General features: G+C 42.6%; 1 protein-coding gene across 3 annotated transcripts in view; it reads right to left on the minus strand.

The window, feature by feature from the left end:
• Positions 1 to 27,176, minus strand: part of slc39a11 (solute carrier family 39, member 11) — a 65,422-nt gene that overhangs the window by 11,678 nt on the left and 26,568 nt on the right. The window contains exons 1-5 of one of the 3 annotated variants that reach the window (XM_086139046.1): positions 26,780 to 26,827; positions 25,471 to 25,591; positions 25,055 to 25,093; positions 20,907 to 21,065; positions 5,752 to 5,866 (exon numbers count right to left, since the gene is read on the minus strand). In XM_086139046.1, the coding sequence (XP_085995172.1) occupies positions 5,752 to 5,866; positions 20,907 to 21,065; positions 25,055 to 25,093; positions 25,471 to 25,578 (421 nt within the window). In that variant the 5' untranslated portion in view covers positions 25,579 to 25,591; positions 26,780 to 26,827. Of the gene's footprint in view, positions 1 to 5,730; positions 5,867 to 20,906; positions 21,066 to 25,054; positions 25,094 to 25,470; positions 25,592 to 26,779; positions 26,828 to 27,176 lie in introns of those variants that run through there. The other 2 variants (XM_086139044.1, XM_086139045.1) reach the window with 2 other exon arrangements.

The following is a 27,176-nucleotide window of genomic DNA, read 5'->3' on the forward strand; positions in this document are numbered from 1 at the left end:
TGATCACCACCTGGTGGTGAGTAGGCTCCGATGGTGGGGAAAGATGCCGGTCCGTCCTGGCAGACCCAAACGTATTGTGAGGGTTTGTTGGGAGCGTCTGGCGGAATCCCCTGTCAGAAGGAGTTTCAACTCCCACCTCCGACAGAGCTTTTCCCATGTTCCGGGGGAGACGGGGGACATTGAGTCCGAGTGGACCATGTTCCGTGCCTCTATTGTTGAGGCGGCCAATCTGAGTTGTGGCCGTAAAGTGGTTGGTGCCTGTCGTGGCGGCAACCCTCGTACTCGCTGGTGGACACCAGCAGTAAGGGATGCCGTCAAGCTGAAGAAGGAGTCCTATCGAGCCTTTATGGCCTGTGGGACCCCAGAGGCAGCTGACTGGTATCGACTGGCCAAGCGGAACGCAGCTTCGGTGGTCGCCGAGGCAAAAACCCGAGCGTGGGAAGAGTTCGGTGAGGCCATGGAAGCCGACTTCCGGACGGCTTCGAGGAAATTCTGGTCCACCATCCGACGTCTCAGGAGGGGGAAGCAGTGCACCACTAACACTGTGTACAGTGGGGATGGGGCACTGCTGACTTCGACTCGGGACGTTGTGAACCGGTGGGCAGAGTACTTCGAAGACCTCCTCAACTCCACCAACACATCTTCCTTGGAGGAAGCAGAGTCTGAGGACCCTGAGGTGGGCTCTCCTATCTCTGTGGTTGAAGTCACCGATGTGGTTAAAAAGCTCCTCGGTGGCAGGGCCCCAGGGGTGGATGAGATCCGCCCGGAGTTCCTCAGGGCTCTGGATGTTGTGGGGCTGTCCTGGTTGACACGCCTCTGCAACATCGCGTGGTCAACGGGGAGAGTGCCTCTGGATTGGCAGACCGGGGTGGTAGTCCCTCTTTTTAAAAAGGGGGACCGGAGGGTGTGTTCCAACTACAGAGGGATCACACTCCTCAGCCTCCCTGGTAAGGTCTATTCAGGGGTGCTGGAGAGGAGGGTCCGTCAGGAAGTCGAGCCTCAGATTGAGGAGGAGCAGTGTGGTTTTCGTCCCGGCCGTGGAACAGTGGACCAGCTCTACACCCTTAGCAGGGTCCTCGAGGGTATGTGGGAATTCGCCCAACCAGTCTACATGTGTTTTGTGGACTTGGAGAAGGCGTTTGACCGTGTCCCTCGGGGAGTTCTGTGGGGGGTGCTTCGTGGGTATGGGGTACCGAACCCCCTGATACGGGCTATTCGGTCACTATACCACCGATGTCAGAGTTTGGTTCGCATTGCCGGCAGTAAGTCGGAATCGTTTCCAGTGAGGGTAGGACTCCGCCAAGGCTGCCCTTTGTCGCCGATTCTGTTCATAATCTTTATGGACAGAATTTCTAGGCGCAGCCGAAGCGTTGAGGGCGTCCGTTTTGGTGGCCTCAGTATTGCATCCCTGCTTTTTGCAGATGATGTGGTGCTGTTGGCTCCTTCAAACGGGACTCTCCAACTCTCACTGGAGCGTTTCGCAGCCGAGTGTGAAGCGGTTGGGATGAAAATCAGCACCTCCAAATCTGAAACCATGGTCCTCAGTCGGAAAAGGGTGGAGTGCCCCCTCCGGGTCGGGGGAGAGATCTTGCCCCAAGTGGAGGAGTTTAAGTATCTTGGGGTCTTGTTCACGAGTGAGGGCAGGAGGGAGCGAGAGATCGACAGGCGGATCGGTGCAGCGTCTGCTGTGATGCGGACGTTGTATCGGTCTGTCGTGGTGAAGAAGGAGCTGAGCCGAAGGGCGAAGCTCTCAATTTACCGGTCGATCTACGTTCCAACCCTCATCTATGGTCACGAGCTATGGGTCGTGACCGAAAGAACGAGATCCCGGATACAAGCGGCCGAAATGAGTTTTCTCCGCAGGGTGTCCGGGCTCTCCCTTAGAGATAAGGTGAGAAGCTCGGTCATCCGGGAGGGGCTCAGAGTCGAGCCGCTTCTCCTCCACATCGAGAGGAGCCAGATGAGGTGGCTTGGGCATCTGATTCGGATGCCTCCTGAACGCCTCCCTGGTGAGGTGTTCCGGGCATGTCCCACTGGGAGGAGACCCCGAGGAAGACCCAGGACACGCTGGAGTGACTATGTCACCCAGCTGGCCTGGGAACGCCTCGGGATCCCCCGGGGAGAGCTGGAAGAAGTAGCTAGGGAGAGGGAAGTCTGGGCTTCCCTGCTAAAGCTGTTGCCCCCGCGACCCGGCCCCGGATAAGCGGTAGAAGATGGATGGATGGATGGATGATCCCTCATGACGCAATTCTATTTGAAAGCCTATTTAACAATTTCATTCGGAAAAAATACAATTTGTAAACAGATTGAACAACAACAAAAAAAAGTCATTTTATCTTAACCTCATTTTTCAACCCAAAAAGATGAAAGTTGGTCACCGCGCAGCAGTGATGCTATTACACAGCATAGCGGAGAGACGAAATAATCCAGATTTCAATGTATCGTCACAGACGAACAAAGATTTCGTCAGCGCAACATAATCAATCTTTGCCGCCGCTGCAGCGCCGTTATTCATGATGTGAAAATCTGCCAACTGCATGATATGGGGATTTTTTTTTCTTCTGAAAGAGGAACAGGTGAAAATTCCTGTTGTTGACAATAATTGCTTTGCATTAATACCTGCTGAAGAGGTTTATAGCCTTTGCGTAATTAGCAATTTCGGGGAAAAGAGGGCAGAGAGAAACGGACTCACCCCTTTTGTTCCATTTGGAAAAACGGCAATTAGTCTCTTTCAGTCTCATCCATCACAATTAAGGTAAGGGGCACACAACATTTCAAAGCATGACGGCGTGTGTTGAATAGGCTCTAATTTCAAAGCATTAAGGCCTTGCCGATTTCACTGAATTCATAAAACAAAATAAAGCTGCCTACCGACTACTGCTAAACTCCTCAAGAACGCACGTGCACATCACAAATCTGTGACCAACTCTGATAATTGTGATATTTTATCTCATTTCTCTGCAAGCCACTCTGAAGTCGCACCCTTGGCCAAAAGTATGAATAAAACTGGCTTACAGTCCGGAAAATACGGTATTAAATATTTTTTAACAAATTATTTTGAAAGGAATAGGAGGTGGAAAAGCAAGTAATTAAAGTGTTGTGGAAGACTCACGGTTATTGAACCTTCTGCACAGTGTCTTGCTCTTTAGTATCGCATTTAATACGCTAGTACACATATTCTATCCAACTGGGAGGGTTAAGATCCTGGGCAAAGCCGCAGCACCGCTGGGATCTTTGATTTGTTAAGTTGTAAAATCATATTTTCCTCACAGGAAATGATGGAATTCGAGATTGAAGTAATTTCAAGGGTAAACTGCTGGCATAAAAAAAAAAAAAAAAACCCTGCAAAACTCACTCGCATGCACACTGCGTTGTTTTTCTTTGAACGCAGTCGACGACTCAGCCGTGTGACATTCAATGGTCCGATTCAATTGAAACAAAATGTTTAAAAAGGTTCCACTTGAAGGAGCGTGAAATCATCCACCTAAAATCAATAAATTAATCGACAATCCAAAACAGGCAAATTAGTGATCCAAATGACAAAAACGGGGTCCTACAATGACCCTTGTAGGTAATTATACCGAGTGAATTAAGGAGATGACCATGTAGAAGATACTGAATATATTTTTGGGGCCTAAGAGCCTCTTAAAAGAAGGGAAAAAAAATCAATTGATATAAAAAGGCATTTGGATGACAGTTTTAGGCAATACAAACCATCCGCATTCATATACCACACATTTCCGAAAGGACATGACTGGCTATTTGGTTATTCTTCTGTGATGGCTGAAAAAAGATGTGAGTTTCGACAGAAAACCTACAAATGACCAAAACAGCATCCGTAAGTTAGAAAAATAAGGAAAGCTCCACCACCAATCATCTTGCCATCATTTAGACACACAAAGAAGCTTCCAAAATGCAAAAAGATCCCAAAAGAGGATTGAACCTGAGAAATGGAGGAGTGCAATCTTGGTTGAACCTCTTACAGGGGCTTAATACAAATAATTATGAGGATCTTTTTTTTTTTTTTTTTTTGTGAAAAGCAGGAAAAAATCGATCGGAGGCGTACTCTGAAGAAGGCAGGTGAATCGATGATCAAACAGCGTTCGAGGACAAAAATGTCGGGGCCACAGGTAAAAGTCAAGGGGGGGGGGGCAGAGAATAATTTGCCAGAAAGCACAACCGGAACCTGCAGATTTTTTGGACAGATGAAACCAACGTCAACACGGGGAAGACCCATTGAGAAAGAACGGCGCAGTTCGGAAACGCAAAGCATACCGTATTTTCCATATTATAAATTGCAGGGGGGGGTTTTTTTCATAGTTCGGCCCGGCGGTGCAACTTCTCCTCTGGAGTGACTTTAAATTATTAACACACTCTTATATCATTTCATGTTATTTTCACATTAAACTGCAAGAGGGCGCTTTAGTGTTGATAAGTCAACAATGAGACGTTGGCGACGTACAAGGGAGGGGTTGGCGTCTTTATTGTGTTTATAGCAAAAAGAGTCATCAGCACTTGTTGCAATCACCTGCGGCAGGCTCGCATTTGGCTTGATTTTTGCAGCGCAGGTGGCAACCCGGCGAGGTGCCTTTGAGCGGACCACCAGGCGGATATTTGCAACAGCTCTGTCTGAACACTCAGACTCGACTCAGGGTTTAAATGGAGCCCCATGAAAAGGGGATGTTAACGGGGAGAGTTTAAAAAATAAAAAAACACATGGAGGACCAGTGGTTTACATCGAAATCTAAATAATTGATAGTCACGGTCACTGAAAAGGCAGCAAGCAGTCCTACAATTTAAAACCTGGTAGAACTGCGCATGCGAACCGCCCAAGTTGGTTGTTTAGCCCATAATTCAGGTTTCAATAATAATGGAACCGTTTTCATCCCTAATGTGCAAGACCAGAAACAGATTCAAGGTTTTGGAACAGAAGAAAAAGGGTCACATTAATGGTGGGAAAAGTTTTAAATAATTGATCTTGGTCTTATCTGAAAAAGGGGTGATTCGTCTTTTCATATCCACAGTAACTTTCTTCAATATTCTCAGTTGTTTGGCATTATATATTATATTTATAGCTATGACATTTCAGGAAAAAAATAAATAACTAACCTGATGCTGAACCGAACCCTTAATTCATAAATATAACTAAATACATTAATAGATTACACGTTATATGAGTGTTCTTTTTATATTATTTTTATTATTCCGAGAACCTGATGTGCTAGAGATAAAAAAAAAAAGAGTGGAGATTCAGTATCAGCGCAAAAAAAAAATCTAGAAAATTTTAATTGCATCTCTGGTTTTAAAAATGATTATATATATACACACACACACACACACACACACACACTTTGTATATCTTTACTTTGTTGAGAAATGTCTTTCGTGCTTTTGTTTGTCTGGCAAATGCTTTTAAATGATGTACGTTTAATAATGTGAAGTTACCTTGTGTTTGAAGTGCACTATAAATCAAGCGGCCTGGCCTTAATGCCTGACGTTATAATAATGCGACACTGTATGTAATATGCATGAGAAGCTGAAAGCCAAAAACCCATTAGGGACAACTCCAATGTTGGGACACTAAATCAGGAAGGGTTAGGAGCGCACAAACACAAAGATCAGAAAAGGTTACCATATTGAGGGAAAGAAGCCATCCCAGAAGACTGTGACAAATGTTTTCAAGGTGACAATGCACTCTTTTAGCGGGTGGGTATATGACGGGTGGCTTGCCTGTCGGAGGTCTTGCTCTACCTAACTTGACGGCTTGAGATTCAGAAAATGGATGAAGCTGCTCCTCCTCTTTCTCTTTGACGATCTTGGATTCCGAAGCAAGGGCCAAGGCGATGTTGGGGTCGGCAGACACACCCTGTGGACAAACGAAAATGGACATCGAAGATGAACATGATTTTTGTCTCAGTCGCGCCGTTTGTTTGTGGCTCGCTGGTCATTGCATTGGCAAGGAGCAACGAAGCACAAGAGAAGACAGAAGTCATGAATGTGAGACAAAGGAAGAAAAACAGGAGATTACGTTCAGGCACGAAGCAATGGGTGCGCAGGGGAATTGCATATGTTCTTTCAACATTGTGTCCTTCAACGGTGTGGGTTATTTGAAATACGTTGAGGGATACAAGGTGACCCGTTCACGGAAAACTAAAATATTTGTCATCTTATTCCATACAGTACAAGGGGAGAATTCATGGCACAATATGGCCGCCTTCTTGAGTGACCTGTAGAACAATCTTATCGTCTGGTCCAATCTTAACATGAACAACATGTCAAATTTTAAATGCCTTTGGGCTTAATGCGGGATACACCTTGGAGTGGTAATGAGTCCCACCTTGTTATTCACCCAAAACAGGATATTGTAAAGCATCATATTTTCATACCAGTGATTTGTGAAATAGCCACCAAACAATACGAGACTCCTTTTGTCTTGCCACTTTGCCAGACCTCCATTTGAAGTTCAAAAAGCTCTTCTTCTGAAACAACATTTTTATCCACCGACAGAGTAATTTGAAAATGGCACCTTTATTTCTGACTTGCTTATCATTTGAACCTGACGACAAACTTGGATGGAACCGTCCTTCCTACATCAGCCCTAATGGAGAAGGACAGCTCACAATGACAGTTATTACAGATGCCTTTGACACAGTGGAAATGCATTCAATACGCAGCATAACATTATTGCATCTAAAAAGTAAAAAACATTTGAACGCTGATGCGTGCTTTGTTTCCTTTGGAAAATTAGTAGTTACCCTGCCTCTTTATTCGCTGGTAAACAAAGTAGCCAGTCAGAGTGGCTGTATGGTAAAATAATGTCATGGCCTTGCATTTGCCTCTGCGTATCTTGCGAAAGCTTGACAGGACAGAATTACGCAATTATAATGGTTAGGAATAGAACAGAATTCTTCTTTTCCCTATAAAAATGGCCAGTAAAAAAAGTTATAGTCCCATAGAAAAGAGAAAGTCATGACACCGAACTCAGTATTGTGAGAATAAATACAAACCGGATTTTTCCGACGAGGAGTTGCACTCTCTTTTTCAATTGCTGTTTTTTTTTTAGTAAAATGTTCCAAAAACAAACGCACATTTTTTTCTGAACCTTTACCAGACTGAATAGCAGCGATCTTAACAGCTGAGTGATGACCGCTTCCCCGTACTGTCCAACAACTCACGACACGCAAAGCAGCCTCTTTCGCTCAACTTTAATGGCAAAGAGTTCAAGTCGTATCACAAAAATAAAGCAAATCAAACATTTCAAACCATCAGCGGTTTCTCTCTGTCCTGTTGACTGACCTTCAGACATTCACACACCCACGCGCTAAACCACATTTCAGAAGCCGCGTGTCTTCTATTTTTATTTTTTTTTTAATCAATCATTTAAGATGGACTCATCATTGATGACAGCATGATTCCGTGCGCACGTGTGCGTATGATTCTGTGGGCATGGCAAATGGTGATGCAAATGACACCCTGCCAGGTATTAAAAGATGCCCGGCTCTTAATTAATGCACTGACATTTTCAGCGCACACAGGCGCGCACACACACATGTGCGATAGGGTGGAAATCCTGTTGACATCAACATGGGGGGCGATGGTGACAATTATGACGTTAAATCAGGATCCTAAAAAGTGATTGATTATAAGATACAGTATGAGAGCTTTCGCAAACAATTCATTGTTAAATCGTGAGTGGAGACAGAGAAGATGATCCTGATTTCAGTACGTTTCTATTTGGTGGTGTGCCGTGAGATTTTTTTTTAATTTGGCTTCATACACACTTGAAATACAGTTGGGTCAAAAAGGACCAATTTTTGGGGTCATTTTCTGCAAACCAACTCTTTTTCTTTTTTAATTGGTTTATGTCGACCTGAGCGGCAAGTCAGCCCGTTTTGACGCAAATTGGGTTATTTTTAACCCAGCTGTTTTTAGAGTCCAGGTTGAGAAACACTGCACGAAAGCACCTTTTGAAGCAAGCAGCTAGTCCAGGCAAAATCGTGGAGGGCACGGAAGTAACCGAAAAACACTGTCGCGCAATTTGGCAGCGTTTTATTGGCAGGCGACCAATGATGATCTTGGCACATTGTCGTCCGCTGATGGATCGACAGAAAAGAAAATAACGGGAATAAAAACAGTTTTGTCCGCTAAAAATACCCAAGTCCACTTTACGACAAACGTGACTATTTTTGACATGTCGACTGCCAACTGTTTGTTTCAAAACGTGTCGCCCGGCAACCAATAAAGAGATGTTTTATCACGCTATCGCTTCAGCAAACATCTCCGTTGGCCACTTAAACTGCCCTCCAATAAAGATGTTTTATCACTACATGGTTTCAGCAAATGTTCCCCTTGGCCACTTACACCGTCCTTTTAACACTTTTAACACTCGCTTTGTTTTCGAGATGACGAAAGATTCACAAGACAGTGAAGGCAACAACAACCTTGGATAACGAACGTAGCACAACCTTGTAAGTCAACTTGAGTGTGGGTTCAACATCCAATTAAAAAAAAAATGCTTATCACACCTTGTTTTATAACGCCATGTTTCAGCAATTATCTTTATTAGTCCCTGAAACACGTGCCAACGCTGTCGAACAATAGTTGTGGTGCTGACCCAGAAAAAAATCAAAAATCAAATAAATACCTGTAATCACAGCTTGGAATGGATCGCAACATCTAGCAGCGATGTGTCTTTTCCAGACTAAAAATCTTGATTCAACAGTTCAATTGCTAAAACAAGGAAATTACGTGAATAAAAGTGAACGAGAAATCTGTGGTGGGGGAAAGACAAGTGGACAGACTGGGGTGGGGGGGGGGGGGGGCATGCTGACAAAAGACGAAAACAAAAACAATGCTCCTGTTGAGAACAATTACCAGACGTGAGTATGGGATTAAATCCAAGTACAGTCTTGAAGCGCACATAAATGAACTGAGCCAAACACACGCCAGGAAAAGGCTGGCAAGGTTAATTCGAGGGATCCCGGCAGGAATTCATGATCGACGATAAAGGCTGCGCGCTTGGATGCAGCAATGAATCTTAATAATTCTGACTACAAAAAATAGAGGACTGAGTGTTCATTTTAAAATCACCTGTGAATTCACCTTTGAGCCTTTTTGGATGGTAGCTATCTCGCAAAGTCCTGATGAGACGGAAAGCATGTACATGTACAAGATGTGTTCCTAAAAGGCCTTTTGACATTCGACCGTCAAAACACAAAAGAGATGAACTACATGGTACTTAACATCAACTACGAATGGACAAATTGAAACGACTCTTTTCCCATTCAAATCACTTAAAATACCGTACACCACGTTGCGATTGCGTGCGCCACGTCCAGTCTTTTCGTCAAAAGACTGGACGTGGCGCAAAGACTGGACGTTAACTCATTAAACGTTTTTTTTTTTTCCTCCGGATAGCGACCCAGTACTGTTAGAAATCTTATGGAGACCGGAAACTTGTACTCTGCGTCATGTTGAGACTATTCGCCAAGCATGTAGTCCAGTCGCTGCACAGATCAGGGGTCAAACGCAGCTTGCATATTTTATTTATTAACTCATTCACTCCCAAAGACGTTTTTAAACGTCTTTTCAGACTTGGTCTAGAATTGGCTGGTACTGAATGTGTTAAATAACCTAGGTACATGTGTTGGCTTTTCACTGTCATTTTGTTATTTGTATGAGCTTGTCTGCTGATTTCCAAGTGGATAGGAAACGGGTTTGTTTTGAAATGCAGCAATGGCAAAGACTTAATAGCATGAGCCATTTTTCCATTTTTCAAATGTAATTATCTGCCTCGGTTGATTATAATGAGGAGAAGTCTGCTCTACTCACAAGATGGCCGTGCATTTATTCTGTTGCATTATTGTGCTGTCACGAGGCATTCCTTATAACCCCCACGAAAGTAAAATGATGTTTTTATTGCCAGGGGAAGATGTGACGCATGTTGATCCTGACAGATCCCACCACCCCCTTGGTCCCCCGCCGTGCCAGATTGATCCCATTTTGTCAAAGCACTCACTTCATTTCCTCCACACTCTTTGTTTACACGGCCGTTTTCAGTTTCAAGAAGGTCAAATAAAGCCCACCGGCAACGGTTGTAGCTTGATTGTCAAATTTCGCCCTGGAAAAAAAAAAAAAAAAAAAAAAAAATCCATAACGTGTTGCACTGTAAGATTAAGATATCCTTTATTTGTCCCGCAATGGGGAAATTTACAGTCAGAGTTCAGAAAGGAAAACACTGGGTAGGGAGAGGGAACATGCAAGGTAGATGTATCCATTTTTTTGTTTCCATTTTGTTATGCAAAAAGGAATTTTATGACTCTAATTGTGCCATTCTATACATTTTCACACCGTTTCATGTCTAACTAAAAAGTGTGTTCCGCCAATGATCGGGGGCAAAGGCTAAAACGAAGATAGCCGCAAGGACAACTTTGATCTCAATCTCGCGCCATCAAAGCAGCGCTCAGTTTCAACTCTGCTAAGCTGTGCGTGCAAGCATGCCCATAGGAATACTTTCTACCACGGGCAATCTCTGTCGAACAGCGTGTGGCTTGGTGACGCCAAATACAGCCAAATGCTTTATGTCTTTAAAAAAAAAAAAAAAATGTCCATCCTTGAGTGGTGACATTTTGCTGCTTGCCAGAGGCATGGAAAACAATCCTATTGAGATGTGACAGCGGCGCCTCAATATCTTCGGCTTGTCTGCAACTAAACTGTCAAGAGACCTCAAAACTAATGAGGCGGCGAATTGTTCTGTATTAACCTGAGGCAAGAGAGTCGTGTAATGTTTGACTTCCTGTATCACATCAATGATCTCATACAGAGCCGATACAAAGTCATTTTAAATATAGTCCTGTTTCTTGGCGTCTTATAAACATGTCTGCACTTTTATTAACCTAGCTTTTGAATATAAGTTCTGTGACTGGTCTATAGTTAGGTCCTGATACATTAAAGAAATACTTGTGGAATAGAAACGGGTGCTGAGATCTGCACCCTTATGTCAATTAGTGGAGCCCTGAGTTCAAGGACAACACGGTGAAGCAGCATTTAGCTGTTATGCTGCACGCAAAATGGAATAAGCTGCGAACAGAAGGGAAGTCAGCCCCAAGTGTAAATGCTTTTAAACCCGCGTTCAAACCTTTGAAGGCGATTTTGGCAAGATTTGATCGAATGGTGCGCTCAACCGCGGTTGCGAAGTGACTGGTTCACGCGATATTAAATCTACCAAATTGTAACACACACATACCTGTCAACTTTTCGGAGCGCCAACCTGTATAAAGTACCAAAAAAATCCTTATAACATACCAAAGCATTTTATATGTCAAAATAACGGCAGAAAAAAGCCCACGAAATTTTCAATGATATTTATTGTAGATCTCCATAATACAATGTCTGGTTAATGTCTAATCATCATTCTACTTAGTGGCATTACTGTGTTCAGAGTTGTATTCCTGCGTTACTTTTTTTCACCAACTCCAAATGATTTGGAGTTGGTGAAAAAAAAACCCGGACATTTTCAGAATCCGTATGATTTGTGCGATACGGCCATATACGTAAGATTCACCACAAAATCCGTATGAACTATGGCTAAACCGTATGAGTTAACAGGTATGCACACACCGCCGCTAGCGTCACGCTCTGTTTACGTCAGGCTCTCTCTCTCTCAGCGGGCACGTCAGCCCAGTTGCTGGAAACTCAGTGCCCCGTGGGATTTTGCCCATTTGTTTTCTCCGTATACAATTTGACAATTTGAACATTTTCACTAAAGCGTGTCCTCACTTTTATGAGATATTGTAAAATGGCAATATAACTTGGCTAACCTTTGTTTAGTCCCACGATGCGGACATTTACCATACAAGTTTACAAGATGAAACTCGGGCATTTATCCAAATGAATTGTACATTTATTTTCATAAACCGACCCGATAATACCGCATCCGTCCAGTATAAACCAATACAAATGTATATCGGGGAAAGATAAACTCTTAATAAAACAACTACAGAGGAAAACGACAACGCCACACTGTTGCCTCTGCTTACAGCACGCAGAATGCCACAGTTGGGGTTTTTCTCCTGATTAGTTTTTTTTTTTCCCTCCAAAGAACATTTTATTGAAGGCGTTTTATACTGATATTGATCATGCGTCTACGGCGATATCTATTGATTTATGGCCCGGCCCTATGTGAACATGTTATCTACTCAAACATGCACTGCAAACTTGCGCACACGGCGGGGAAAGAGATTCCCTGCAGAATTTCCATTGTGAGTCTGAGGGCCACTGAGTTTGCACGGTGACATTTCAGACAACAATGATTATTCAAAAAAAAAAAAAAAAAAAAAAGCAGCAGACGACACCCAGTGCAGTAGGGAAAAACAGAACACACACACACACACACTGCCTTTTGTAAAGTGATATTCAATATGGAGCATGAGCTCCGTGTCCATGTTGTGAATAAATGAGGTGAGTGACACTGCTGGCTGCATGAATCATCGGGTTATGCTGGACCTCTGCTACCTGCAAACCCCCAAGCGGCTCCCGGGGTTACATTCACACCCGGTTGGCAACCATTAACGATGAACAGCAAATGCTGTGCATCCTTTGCAATTGATGAGGGTACGTCATGCGGAAAGGTCCCGACAGCTCATCTACGTGCGCCACACTCTGTTACACACAAACCCATCAGGCGTTACATGTTTTTATTGATTTGACTTGCCATTCTTTGGATGGCCAGAACAGCGTCCGGTGAATAAGGTGATCGCAAATTGAGCGAGCCGTCTAATAAATACAGCTAAATACGAGTAGGACGCTTTGGTACAAATGTAGACCCCCATTTTCATAATTGTCCCCTTGTAAAATATCACAGCAGATTATGTGACTGACAGATTAACTCATTCAGTACCCGCCAATTCTGGACCAAGTCCGAAAAGACGTTTAAAGACGTCTTTGGGAGTGAATGAGTTAAAAATGCAGTTGCCTCGACACGTTTGTGTGCGATTAGGAAACAGGAACGACGATGACAACCAAAAGTGACACAACTCTCATGCTGCCGTTGCACACAATTACATAACTAGGACGTTTTGATGTGTGTCGTACCCTGCAGGTGTAGTTCAACCCCCCACCCTCCCTTTGCGCAACCACACTGTAGCAGCTTATTTTACATATCAGTGCACTCAAAAATGCAACACTGCGAAAGGATTTCAACCCAAGGGTGCATTGTTCCGATTCCAAACCTGCAACCTTTTTGAGTAGTATCTTGCGTGGAAACATTTCAAAATGAGAACCTTTATAAGACCACGCCTGTCTATGAACACGTGCCAAATGAAAAAAAAAACCAGAATGAAAATGGAGAATTAAACCCAAAATGTTTTGAAGACCGATACACTGTCCAAGTCTATCACCGGACCTTAACCCAGTCACCTCCTGAAGAGGAGACTGAAGGGAGAAACCCACAGAAACAAATAAGAACTGAATGAGGCCACTGTAAAGGCCTAGAAAAACATTTTTGGAAGATGACTGCAAGTTATAGTAGTCTATCACTCACTTCTACTAATACAGAAGAACGATAGTATTTGTATTAAAAAAAAACTCAAGAAAAATAGTGAGTACAGCAGAAACTGAGTGTGCCTCCTTGTTCCGAGTGGTGATGTATAATTACGCCGTCGATCAAACTGCAGTGCATCATGATGCTCCATTTGGAACATGCTGCAGCTCACTTCACCAATAAAGCTTGTACTTCACATTCTCTGAAAGGTCTGACATCCCATCAGGACAAACCTACACGTTGAAAAATAAATAAAAATGAGTCAACGAAAAGACGGATGTGGATGCAAACACATCTACCGCACAAAAAACGTCTACCGTTGGAACATTGCAGACAACTGATTGCAGATTTAAGTGTATGCAAATCAAGCTCTGCGTGATGACATATCCTGTCTGCCGCGCACCCACAACAGTAATCCAGTCCAGACGCAAACCTTAGCGGGGCCTTGGATGACACGCCCAAGTTTTGGAAGGTCGTGTCCGTTTCCACCCGGTTTCGTTTCAAAAGAGATTTGTGAAGAAACCATAATGGCGTGTCAGGATGTTAATGCGTACGGTGACTTCGCAACAGCTCCCAGCTTTGTAGTTTAAAATGCATTTCGTTCCGCTCGCGCTGTTGCAGTGAAATGAGCCATCTGGCTTGTTAGGTTGGCCTTGACTGAATAATGGCCCATTTTCATGACGCAACCTGCTAATGCAATGTATTCAAATTATGGGAATTTATGAATGTCTATCATCTGAAGACAAGGCAAGGGGTTATGTCAAGGATTGTAATACAAATGAAGAAGTTCTTTTTTTTCCCTCTTGCAGGTCAAGAGAAAAGAAGCCATGACTAATGCGGCGACTGGCGTCATCCTTCAAACGACCGTGCGCTCTCGACCCCAAAGTGACACGGCCTCATTTCAAATGCCTTTTCTACCTGAACTTATTTCTTTTATTCGTTGCCACACACCTGGCTGGGCAATTTAGCATGGCGTTATTTTGTATTCAAAACGAGATAGGGCGGGAGGTTCTAACTCACTTTAGTTGTTTGAACCATAATAATAGGAGCTGGCTTTATTTAGCTTCTTTTAAAAATGGCATCGCGGCAAATATAGTTGAAAGTAACAAAAACGATTCCCAGGGATGACAGGTCTGACGAGAGGCCACCCAATAGTGTGTTTCGCCCCAGATCGTAAGATCCGGTGTGGCAGATCTCTCCCAAGAGACAGTTATCAGGGATGGCGGCTGCCACACTGAAGATTCACTGTGCAGTCATAAAAAGATGCTTGATCCAAGCGGGTCAGAGCGCGGGCTGGCGTCTGTGTATATTTTATACACGGGAGCGAAAGCAGAACTGTTAATGCTTTGGGAGGCTTGGGCTAAGAATGACAAACGCTGAAGGCCTTTTTCTCCCCCAAACAGATAGATCATGGGTCAATTGGGCCGCTTGACAATTAAGTAGATAAGCCAGTTTAGTCATTTTTATGCACGCATCCAGCGCCAAACAAAGCATTTTGCCCTCTTCCCCGATTTCCGGATATTTCAGACACTCACATTTGAATATCTCACCGCAAAAAAAAAAAAAAAACAGTAAATAAAAAGTGCAGTTTCAAAATTAGGGTTTGGTTTACCATGTGGACCGTAGTGTTCCATCTCCAGGTTTGGCATTAACATCGCAGCATTGTGACCTCCAATGTAATAGCGCCTCCATTTCTGATGACTTCTTTCTAAAAGTAGTTGCCTTATCATATTTAACCACTGAGTCAATTTGCCACTGTGAGCTACGGATTGAAACTGCGACAGCCAAAATTATGTGGCAAACATTATAAAACCCAAGCCCTGCTCGGCTGCTCTGTGACTAAGCTGCGTCTTTAAATTGAAGTCTCGAACACTGATTGTATTCATTTGCGGCTCCGGTTGCTAATGCGGTTGATTGCAAGTATGGCGGCAATAACGTAGAACATATAATAACTAGAAAATATTCCCTTCACAAGTGCACAAATACAAGTGCACACACACAACATATAATTCGTACTAAGTTAAATCTAGATTTTCATTAAAGGTCTGAGCACAACATTCAGATTTTTTTTTTCTTGTCTATTTACATCAACCGTAAAGTCTAAGGCTGGAATTACACGACATGGTGCAAGCGAGACAATTTGCAGTTACTATATGAGTCATGGCAGCCTGAAGAGAAAACTACAAATTGGATATCATGTTCATAAAAATCTAATATGTATTGAATATCCACCAATGTGACGGCAGTGTGAATGGCCAATTTATCAGGACTGAACGTTTTATTTTTATTTTTTTTGGTTGCTTCCGTGTTAGGGCTGCCTGGTGTTGAAAATTTGTCCGACTCAGTTCTTTTAACGAGATGTCTGTTACGCAACGGTATCTCAGTGAACTGACAAACTGGAGGAACGAACATGGATTGAAGGGCGTTTCCCTCCAGCAGGCCCACCTGTTCCGCATATTTATTGTGTATAACAGTTAAGCCCAAGGATAGGCAAATGGTGGCTCACGGGCACCGCCGGATCTGCCTCCAGCCACAAGATTGTAGTTGACATCAGAGAAGACGACAGACAGCAGTCAAGGAAAAGACAATGGCGTCTTTCCGGTAAAGATTCAAGTTATGTATTTGTACTTCTTTGCTTTCCGAAGACGAACACTCATATGTTGTGGAGTAAATCTTGCAAATGTGGTTTATGCAGGCTGCTCTATGTAGTTTTTGTGTTCAGCATTACTTTTCTTATCTTCCTTATCTCAAGGTCGAGCTCCATTTTGTCTTGCCAATTAGGGCGCACGCGTTACGAAATCACGTCAATTCAACTCTTTTGTGCGAGGGCATAAAGTCAGCCGGGGAATGCATTGTCAGAGCAAGAAAAGAAACAGCGCCCTATGGAAGGGACCTCTTTGAGAGCGGTGGTGGATGGAGAGCAACAAAAGAAGGAAAGCAAAGCAAATCTGTGCAACATTTGTACAGGTATAATGTGGGCTCAGAAGAACACGTCTATGTCTGGCTGCATTTTTTGAACATTATTGATCCAATACTGTTTCCATGGTGGCTCCTATGGGCTGCGAGCACAAGGCACAACTTCATATATGGTAAAAATCAAGGATTTTCTTCAAATCAAGCCTCAGTGTGGAAAAGTCGCAATTTACGTAACATTTACAAATATGACAGAAAATGGCATCATACTGTTGAAACATTCAAAGCTGTTAGTCTGACATTGCCGGGACACTAAAGATGCTATGTTGGGGAGACAGTCCGTTTTCAAAGTTTTGAAAATGGTTCTATAAAGTCAGAACTGCGATGACTGTACTACTTGCCGTCATACATGTTTTATTTGTGGCGTAAACGTTCCTTATTTTTCACCAAAACATTTTACATTTTGTTCTAAGGTACATGTTCCTTGTACATAAATGTAAAATGGAATATTTTTCCCAGATTTGTGCTCGCGATTTAATTGCTTCAAACGGAGCGGGATTGGCAACATTGCTCTAAATTCCTTTCACGGTATTAATTCAATCCCTCCACACTAATGTGCGTGTGTGTAAACGTCTAAAAATTGCAACGCAAGTATTTCTGAATGGCTTACTTCAATTTGAAAGGTAAATCTACCCAGTTCAAAGTCTCAGAATGGATTACATGTGCTCTCTCCGCTTTGTTTCATTCACATTTTGCATTTTCATGGAAACGTGTCCGCTTTTTCATAAACAAGCAGGCACAGGGGGTGGATGGTGGCAAAAGCAAATAACATTGCTGGTCTGATAAATATTTGATATACAGTACTTTGAGACCTCGAGACTCCTCATCATAGTTGATGTCAGCCGTTAGCTTGTTCTCGTGTTTGAGGGCGAGCTGATGTAGCGGTCAACTGGTTTTATCTCTTGATAATATTTAATAATTGTCAAACTAAGTTTCTGTTCATAGTTGGTTGCTCTCCGCTTTTAAAAGCATGCCCGTAAACCAAAGCACTTATTTTGGTCTTTCCCAACTCTCCATATCGCATTCGTGATTACTAGCATTAGCTTCTCCATCTTCTAATCTTCTGCCTTCTTCCTCTGTGTGTTTGGATGCTTAGCGACTCCTCATCCGCTTTGAGTGAAAGTGTTACTTGCTCGAAGGGCATTTGTCGCCACGGAGCCGAGGACTAGTTACTTAAAGGAGAGCGCTATCTTGGCATCGAGCATTCTCAAGCTGGCGTGAAAGAAAGGACAACCCCGGAGATTTGAAATATCTCTGAAATTGAGATTTCGATCCCAGAACGATAAATCGTTCATATGTACAGTATCTATGTGCACAGGAGAGCGCAAGATCAATAGATATTTTCACAGTACTCTACCCATATTATGTCATTCATTGGTTTAAAAACTGTGCCCCCACTGTGACGAAGTGCCTCTACTAGCACAGGATTCAGACAATCCTCACTTGCTTGGTCAGGAGCTTGACAGGAGAGGTCGAGAACATAACCTGTTTCCAGTAAAGTTCATGTTATCTTTTCGGGAAGTGTCGTCTTTTAGTTGCGGAGCCTCAACGTTCACCCTGAGTAACCATGACGAAATATTCAATTTGCTCACTCCAGTATACGACAACTCAAGGCACGGCAAACACTGAAGATGCCGTTTGTTTGCTGTGCTCTGCTCATTGGTCATCCTGCCCAGTTGGCCAAATTGTTCTTGGATGCTCCGGGGCCAGGACCCCCAGAGCAGTTGATATATTGTTGTACCATGACATCAGCCTCCATTTGTTGGCGAGAGTTCTTGTAAGGTAACGTATAAAAGATAGCCAACAGTAAAATTTCACACATATCTGAGGAACCAAGGGAAAGACATTTTCGATGTAAAAAAAAAAAATCCATACTGTGAGCAGGACATGGACAAGGAAGAGGTTAGGGAAAGTTGCAGGTGTCTTGGCACTCACCATCAACCAATCATTCCATGATGCTATCTGTCCTTTTCACCCCCACTTGTTAACTCCTAACCCTGCTTTTTGTCCCCTTATCGACGACCCCTCTCACAATCTCTCTTTTTCTCCTCAAAGAGTTCTTTTCATTCGGCTCTGGTGTTTGTTGAGGAACCAGTAAAATTGGCCACCAGCAGCTGTCCAAACACCGATGGTACCATTTGTGTTTGTGTTCCAGACCCCCGACGTTCCCAGTTGATTTCATGCTTGCGATTATCACAGCTCAACATTTCCCTTACAGTCACCATGGAACCAGGTAAAGAAAGAGCAGATAAAGAAGAAAAATGAGCCAAGAATATGAAGACGAATGAAAAGGGAAGAGGGCTCGCACTTCATGAGGTAACGAGGAGAAAACATGAGTTAATAAGAGTTCTATCTTAGGAGGACTTTAAAAATGCTTTATTGCTGAGAAAGAGTAAAATAGGTCCACCAACTCTGGTTACAGTACAACTTCAGGTCAAGCATGTTATGTTTGAATTCCAAAACAAAAAAATTTGATTTAACGAGATTCATCCTAAATCCACATGATTGCTTGCAGAGTACAATTTAGTACGATCTACCAGGGACAATACACTCTTACCGACTGTGATTTTTTTCAGTTTGGCAGATGAAAAGCAGTCCCCCGCAGTGGTAGTAACAAATATACTCTATGCATGTGCTACAACTGCGTGGCTTTGTTGTAAAAAAAGTCATTGGCCTGGCAGCAGTCCAGACCTGTCTCCCATTGAAAATGTGAGGCACATTATGAAGTGCAAAATACGACAATAGAAACGCCGGACGGTTGAGCATCTGAAACATCAAGACCCATTTAAAAATATTGAAAATCCCGAGGGAAGCATACTTTTTCCAAGTTCATTTCTGGTACCGTAAATCTGCGAGTGTCGAAACAAACTAATCCGCATAATAAACAAACATGCATACACGATGAAAGGGAAGAATGTTTCTCTACTTTGAATCAGGGATCCCATTGTCCTCCAGCCGCCAGTATCATTTGGTACATTTGATAAGCGTGTATGACAGTGATGTGACGCTCCTTCAGATGTAATTTATGTCATTGCTCCTGTCCTAACATAACCACAGAAGCTCATGGCAAAAGCTGTTCTCTGCTACACCGACCAGTTCATGTTTCACTGCCATATTGTGGTCAAGTCTGGTCTAACCCTTACGCCCTCCTTAAACTCATTAACTCCCAAAGACGTTTTTAAACGTCTTTTCAGACTTGGTCTAGAATTGGCTGGTACTGAATGAGTTAATATTTCTGAAACAAGTATTTTAACAGGATCCTAGTTGAGGAACCAGACAAAGCATGGCCAAAAGGGCCCGTTAGGATGAAAACATATTGGACTTTGTTTTCCCACGCCCGGATGTGGGTCACCGAAGCCCCCTCTGGAGCCAGGTCTGTGGGTGAGGGTCGGTGGTGAGCGCCAGGTGGCCTCACCCACAACGCGAAAAGGCAAGGTGGGTCTCCCTTCCTATGGGATCACCACCCGGGGGAGGGGCCAGAGGGGTCAGGTGCAGTGTGAGCTGGGCGGGGGCCGTAGGCAGGGACCTTAGCGGTCTGACGCTCCGCAATAGACTCTGGCTCTACGGACGTGGAACCAAATGGGCTTTCGCTTACAGCGCTTTTCTATCTTCAAGGTTCTCAAAGCCCTTCAACACTGTCTCCTCATTCAACTATTTATAACACAGCAACTGTCCACTCTACCACTCTGCGGAGATCATGGATTTCCAAAGCTCCTTTTAGAACAACCTGTCAGTACAGGATGTTCTTTGCTGGTTCCACAGCAGCGATCGAGCGCATAAGATCCATCAATAGAATTGAATCTTACCCTAGAGGCCAACAAACCACTTATTACAACACTGGCTGAATTCAAAATTCCCCACCGTCGAAATTTGATTTAAATTCCATCTTTTGCATTCACTGCAGCTTACTGAGCATTTGCACTACAAGTGGATGCAAAACACTCCGATATTAAGACTATTTGTCTGGATAAGCAAAACTGCAGAAGATATCGAGCAAGGACGCTTGTATACAACATGGGGGACATTTTAATCTATTGATAATGGGAATCTCAGCAGGCATTTGGCCACGTGTGCGGTTTGGTATCAATCAAGCCTGCTGTGACAACATCTACTCAAAAGCAACTAACAGGCCCGAACTTCAAGGGGAAAAAAAAAAACAATCCCGGTGTGTACAGTCAATAAGTTGACAACTGTTTCAGTCAAGCAAAATACTTTTTTTTAAATGCAAATACTTTCATGAACTTTTATCATTTGCACTGACAAAAAGCGTGTTTGGTTTTGTTTTACATACACTGCAAATGTGTACCTATTCCTTCAAGTTTTTTTGTTTTTGATTTTTTTTAATTCTGTCCTTGACTCGGTGCATGTATGAGTTTTGAGATGAGATTCTTACCAAGAAGGGCAAGGCCAGGTCAGCGAAGTAAACAAAAGCAGCCCCGAGTATGAAGCCGACGGCCACGGGCAGAAAAGCAAATGAGCCGTACTTCCCAGAGTCCTCGGCCATGTCGATTGCTGGAGCCAGCAATGACCAATAGGAAGCGGCCAACATCACCTAAATGAGGACAAAAACGGCAAAGTAAAGGACAAAATCAAGAAAGTGTAGTACTCGTCTTGACAATAAATTGATTGGAACAAAAACAAGAAATAAAAAGGCTGTTGACGCAAATTAAAATCAGCTGCTTGATCAAGGGGCATTGCTGCCTTCAGGTTTGTCTTCAGAACGTGGAAAAAGACAGCGGCGCTGGGTTGACATCAAGTGACTCACTTGCCCATGGAAAAATATATATATATATTTTATGCGTCTCGAAGTATTTGACATATAAATGAAAAGGCCTTTTTTTTTTTAAACCCTTCAATGTACCCTGTAGGCTGATAACATGATTAGCTGTCCACTGGAGTAACCGCTTTCCCTCAAAGGGTGAATTAACATATCCAGTTATGGTGGAACGGCCCGCTTTATTTATGTTTGGGGGGGGGGTTTGTCCAATCCTGCATTTTTTTTCCACGTTTTTTTTTTCTTTCAACGGAGTTTCAACTTTTCGGAAATTTTCGAGATTCGCTCTCGGCCTTAGGCCCTACCCCCCGGGCAAGTAGCGTCGGTCCACTCTACACAGACGAGCACTGAGACTTCCCTCCTCCATTTTTCATCAGTATTGCAGCTCTCGTCCTACAAGCTTCCTGTCGCCCTCCTGCAAGCCTATGGATGAGGACCAAGCACAGCAAGAGGGGGCCTGCTGAGACGTGATGTGAAAAAATTTCCAACGGCAACAGACTCAAAACAAAATTGGGAAAAAAAACCAATAAAAAAAACAACATGCGGCGTTGCCTCAAAGATGAAGTGTTGCATCAAAGGCCACCGGTGCCAGCTATGCTGCATTCAATATTGATTCCGCCGCCGTTGTCATGCGAAAAAACACAAACATTATTTTTCTGATATGGGCAAATGAACATTTTTGATTCAATGTGGCCAGTTTGTCTCGCTGGTTAACTCATTCACTTCCAAAGACGTTTTTAAACGTCTTTCCAGACTTGGTCCAGAATTGGCTGGTACTGAATGAGTGAATTTGTTCAACATTCATTTCAATGCAACAGAGTTGTCATAAAATGATTGAACACATTTTGGTATGGAGGTGACGCATATTTTAACCTTTACACATCAAGCTGATGACCGCAGGATTCTTGCCTCAGTAGGGAGAAAAAAAAAAAAAAAAAAGAACAAGCCTAAGTCAAAAATATCCTTGAAAATAAGAATGAATATAGAAAAAAAAAACCCAACTGTGACTGAGAGTATGGAGGTTTTACCAAAAATGTGAAAACCACACGGAACAAACAATAACATGAAAGGCATGTTGGATGAAAACCAGAAAAACTTGCCTCGGAATGACTGATTCATCTGACATATTGGGAACACCCAGCCTCAGTCCCCCATATTTTCCTCTCCTGCCTTTGATTGTGTTTTGGCCGAGGATTAATCTGGCAAGACTGACAAGGTGGTGAAAAAAAAACTTGATAATCCATCGGATTGGCAGATAACATTGCTGAACCGATATCCAGACCAACTGAAGCAAGCTCAGACGATAAGAGCCTTGGATGCCAAGCACATTGCATGAATCATCACTGCACCACTTGATCCGTCTCTCTTAACCTGGTGTTCCCGCTGATGTGGAACAGGGTCAACGTGGACTCATCAGACCGTGACATTGCGGTGACCCAAACTCCATGTTCCTTTGCAAATTGAAGCAATTTTTCACAAGAGTCTTCCTGATGAGTGGGTGTCTGATGGATACGCAGCTGTTTACGCCTAATAACTTCTTTTCATGTTGCACATGTACAAATTCTCTTTTTTTTTTTAATCAAGGCGATATACAGGATATTGATCCTGTCATGAGGCGAAAGAAGCAAAGTGTTGATGACGAGCAAGACAATAACTTGACCGCCTGACCTCAATCAAAGTGGGCAGATTTATGAGAGTTTACTTTTTTTTTTTTTTTTGCAGTGGCAAATGTCTCTTTAGACTTGCATAAGAATGGTCAATTATTTCCTAAAATATTGACTGTTATATCTGGAGCAAATCAATTCACTTCACATTTTTTTAGACCAAACTTGGAAGTCGTCAACCAAAGTCTAGCAACACAAAATTTAACTTTGTGGAATTTCCACTGGAGTTCAGCCAGTGAGTTATTCTCAAGGTGCTCAATTTTGTATTCGTAGAGGTAAACGTGATGTGTTTGCTCATCTGTTCATTGGGATCCCTGAGAGGAACCACATTTCTAATTTGAGTGTTGAGCCGAGAGATCAACAAAATCCAACTATCCATCCATTTTCTGACCAGCTTATGCTCACAAGGCTTGCGGGGCGTGCTGGAGCCTATCCCAGCCGTCTTTGGGCAGTAGGCGGGGGACACCCTGAACTGGTTGCCAGCCAATCGCAGGGCACACATAGATGAACAACCATCCGCACTCACAATCATACGTAGGGGCAAATTTAGAGTGTTCAATCAGCCTGCCATGCATGGGAATATTTGGGAATCAGATCAAACCAGAAGTTAACCAGTGACCTGCAACAGATTGGCCATCACAGAGTCGAGACTTTAATGCAGTTGGGAAGCTTTACAATTTTATGCTGAACAAGACTATACAACTGGATGACGCCGACACATGCACCCATTTAGAAGAAAACATCTTTATCAAAGATTGATGCAACTCTAAATGGAATAAATGACATTGTATAACCTGAACAGGATCAAAGCTGTAGGCAATTAAATTGAATTAAAATTTTGGTGTGACATCTTCTGTTGCCAAGCAGAGTCATGTCATTGGGGCCAATCTCAAGCAAAATTAGCAACAGTGGACGATTCTTTTTTTTTTTTTCCAGCTACTGAAAACGCTAACCGTAAAATAACATCAAATACAAGGAAACAACATCACAAATTTTGATGCTTATTAAAATCACTGAGAACTATATCGATGTATATTAACTCATTCACTCCCAAAGACGTTTTTAAACGTCTTTTCAGACTGGGTCCAGAATTAGCTGGTATTGAATGAGTTAAACACATTCAAGGATGTAATCAGAAGAAAAGTGGATGCGACTTTAATTAGGCTGCTGCTCCGTCATGATCAGCCAACTACCGGTAATCAGGGCCAGTCGTCAAAAAATCCGGGTAATTACTGTACATTAGAACGAGAGTGAGCAATTGCAATCCAAGATTCCCCACACGACGAGAGAATACCTCCCAACTTATTAAAACGCTTTGACGTGAGTTTACGGTACATATGAACCCAAGTGCCAGCTCATCCCACCTATTTGGTACTAGAAGGAGTAATTCACTGGAGCAGCGGGAGCAATTGCTCTACGCGCAGGTTTCCCCTCACAAAGTAACAGTAACAAAACACAGATCTATGGAGGACACTCATTTGGCTACGTTGACCTCGATAATCTCAAACTATCAGACGCCGTTTGTGTGTTCTTGCTTGCTGAGTGGTGGGAGAACACAGATTTTCAAGAGCAGTACACAAAAAAAAAAAGTAATATTTTTCTCCATTTAAAACAGTGTCCAGATGTCCTAATTCAACGTGTTCTTATCAATCTTTGCGCAAAATACAATGAGGACAAAGAATCGAATTAAGCGTAAATAATCCTGCAGTTGCAATCACGTGCTTCGTGGAGGGGAGCGCAATTGTGTTTCATGGAAATGAGCCACCGCTCACCGAGCCTTCGTGTGCCTTGCCGGGCAAAGAAAGGGTTTGACAATGAAAATTGCAAGCAAGGGTGGTACGAGGACACTGCAATTCGGCGAGCAGCTACTTATTCGAAAAGCATCACAGGTGGTGGAAAAAAAAAAAAGCGAGTTGGAATAAAGCAACGTTTTAACTAGTGGAAACAGCCCTTCAAACATCATTTACTTGGTTGTCTTAAGTTCACAATTAAGCGCTCGGCAAGCCCTCCGGTGATCTATCTGCATAAACAAGCAATTTAAAAGTCATTTTCCCCTTTCCAATTACCAATAACAATAATTGAAGAGAAAAGACAGAAACTCACCCCCGCAGCAAATCCTAAACTTCCATCCAAGATGTGCTTCTGTAGAAGGCAGAAAAGAGGGATTTTAATGACGTGAAGTCTGTTCATGAATATTGATAATGTTCACAGTTTATAAATTAAAGATATCGCTGGTCTTGAGCAGAATCTTCCCATCATTAAAAAAAAAAAAAACGTATGTTTGTTGAGCCATGAAAATTCCATTTTGGTCAATAATTTCAAACAATGACAGACCCATAGGGAATGATAGACTGCGCACGATCAGAGCAGCATGCAAACACTTGCCAATTTTTACCATGGATGTGTGAGGATGCTGACATTTTAAAATTTCGTTAAAATCAAACTCAGTCCGCGAGTAACCATCTTTAACTAAAAAGGTGTGCATTGAAAATGAGGAGAAATGGGTTCACTGAACTCACCTGTCGACCGGAGAAAACAAATACCATCGCAGCCCCAGCAGCGGTTAGGCCCCAGGTAAACAGAGTCCCCAGCAGCGCCTGTGCCACAGGGGAGTAGCCTTCTATCATCGTGCCACCACACCTGGGACACACGGCAACACACAAAAATATACAGTATATATATTTTTTAAAAACACATAAGGGGATCAGTGGCTATTTTAAAGTAAAGTAAAATATGTGACAACATGATACATGAAGCATGATCACTCAGTTGAAGGCAACACAACTTTTCAGATTTCAGCATTGTCACCGTTACCCACAGAGAACAAAACACAAGGAAGATGGTGGCACGAGTCACCTTAAGTCAACAAACTGTTTCAGGTTTGGCTACGAGTCTGTTTCTGCACACAGCAAAGACCTAAAGGCAGTTGAACCCTGTTTGCTCTGGATTATACAGTAGTGCCCTTGGCTTCTTTTTTTTTTTTTTAATGCATTTCCATGGGCCAAACGGTTCGAATTAAATAATCACTTCTCAATCATCAGCTACAGACGTTTGAAATATCCACTTGACTAAAGAGCATACTCTAAATAACGTTTTAATTTATTTTAATAGGTTCCAAATTGTCCTCGTTTAGTGCTGATTACAACAATGAAGCACACAGTGAACATCAATGATGACTGGATCACAATTAACATCAAAACTAGTTTGGGAGTTTTTCTGTTTTTGGTTGCATCACTTAAACTAAGTTACATTTTTGAATTGGTCCACATACAAATCAGAGTAAATGTCATCGTGTGTGTGATCTGCAAATGAAGTGTTATATTATTCCCAAAAAGATCGTTGCTGAAATCATTCTCAAGAACTCCGACTTTGTAATTGGAAAAAGCGGATTCGAAATAATATCACTCATTTGCCTGGCAATAAATAGTAAACATATCTCCAGCTGCTTCAGGTATGCTACTATCGTATCTGCTTCCGAATCGAGCGATAGCTGGCGATAATAATGTAGTCGAAACATTTCATTCATACTCCTACTCTTGCAAAGAAAACAATCCTATTCAGTGTGCTTTAATCCTATAGTATGTCGCAAATGCACATGTAAAACAGAATGTATCGTTTCATAAACAACGTACTCATTGCAGATAAATGGAATTCAAACATCAATACTGCTTGATGTCAACTTATATCATATGTAACATGACTGCACAGTGCATACGGTCAGAACTCGGCTTCCTCAATCTTTTGACAATGGGTACTTCTTACAAAACGTATGCAAAAGCTTTAGACATGCATTACTGCTATTTTTGTCGAAAAAGTTACACTTCTCACCTACTGGCTTCCAAATTGACTTCGTTTCCCCTATATTTACTTCCTACTTCCCGGTACACGTGTCTTTGACATGTAGCCCCGCCCTTTAATGCATTTGATTGGTCAAATGAATATGACGTCGCCATGACACCCTCCTGATTTTTAAAGGAACATGACACTCACAGTACTTTAATAATAATAATAATAAATTATCATTATATTATTATAAATTATGATTATCATTATTATTATTTTGATATGAGTATTTGATTTCCAAGAAATGTTTTTAAATAATCAGAAATGCCCCAAAACATTAATATATTACATTTTCTACAACTAATGCAATCAACTTTATACATACGCCGTACCTTATTATTACAATTACTTATGAGAATTAAGGGGCTGGTGTGGAGGATAT

The sequence above is a fragment of the Hippocampus guttulatus genome, chromosome 19 (genome assembly GCF_054856545.1).
Source record: "Hippocampus guttulatus isolate MCC_2025c chromosome 19, RoL_Hgut_1.0, whole genome shotgun sequence".
Classification (NCBI taxonomy): domain Eukaryota; kingdom Metazoa; phylum Chordata; class Actinopteri; order Syngnathiformes; family Syngnathidae; genus Hippocampus; species Hippocampus guttulatus.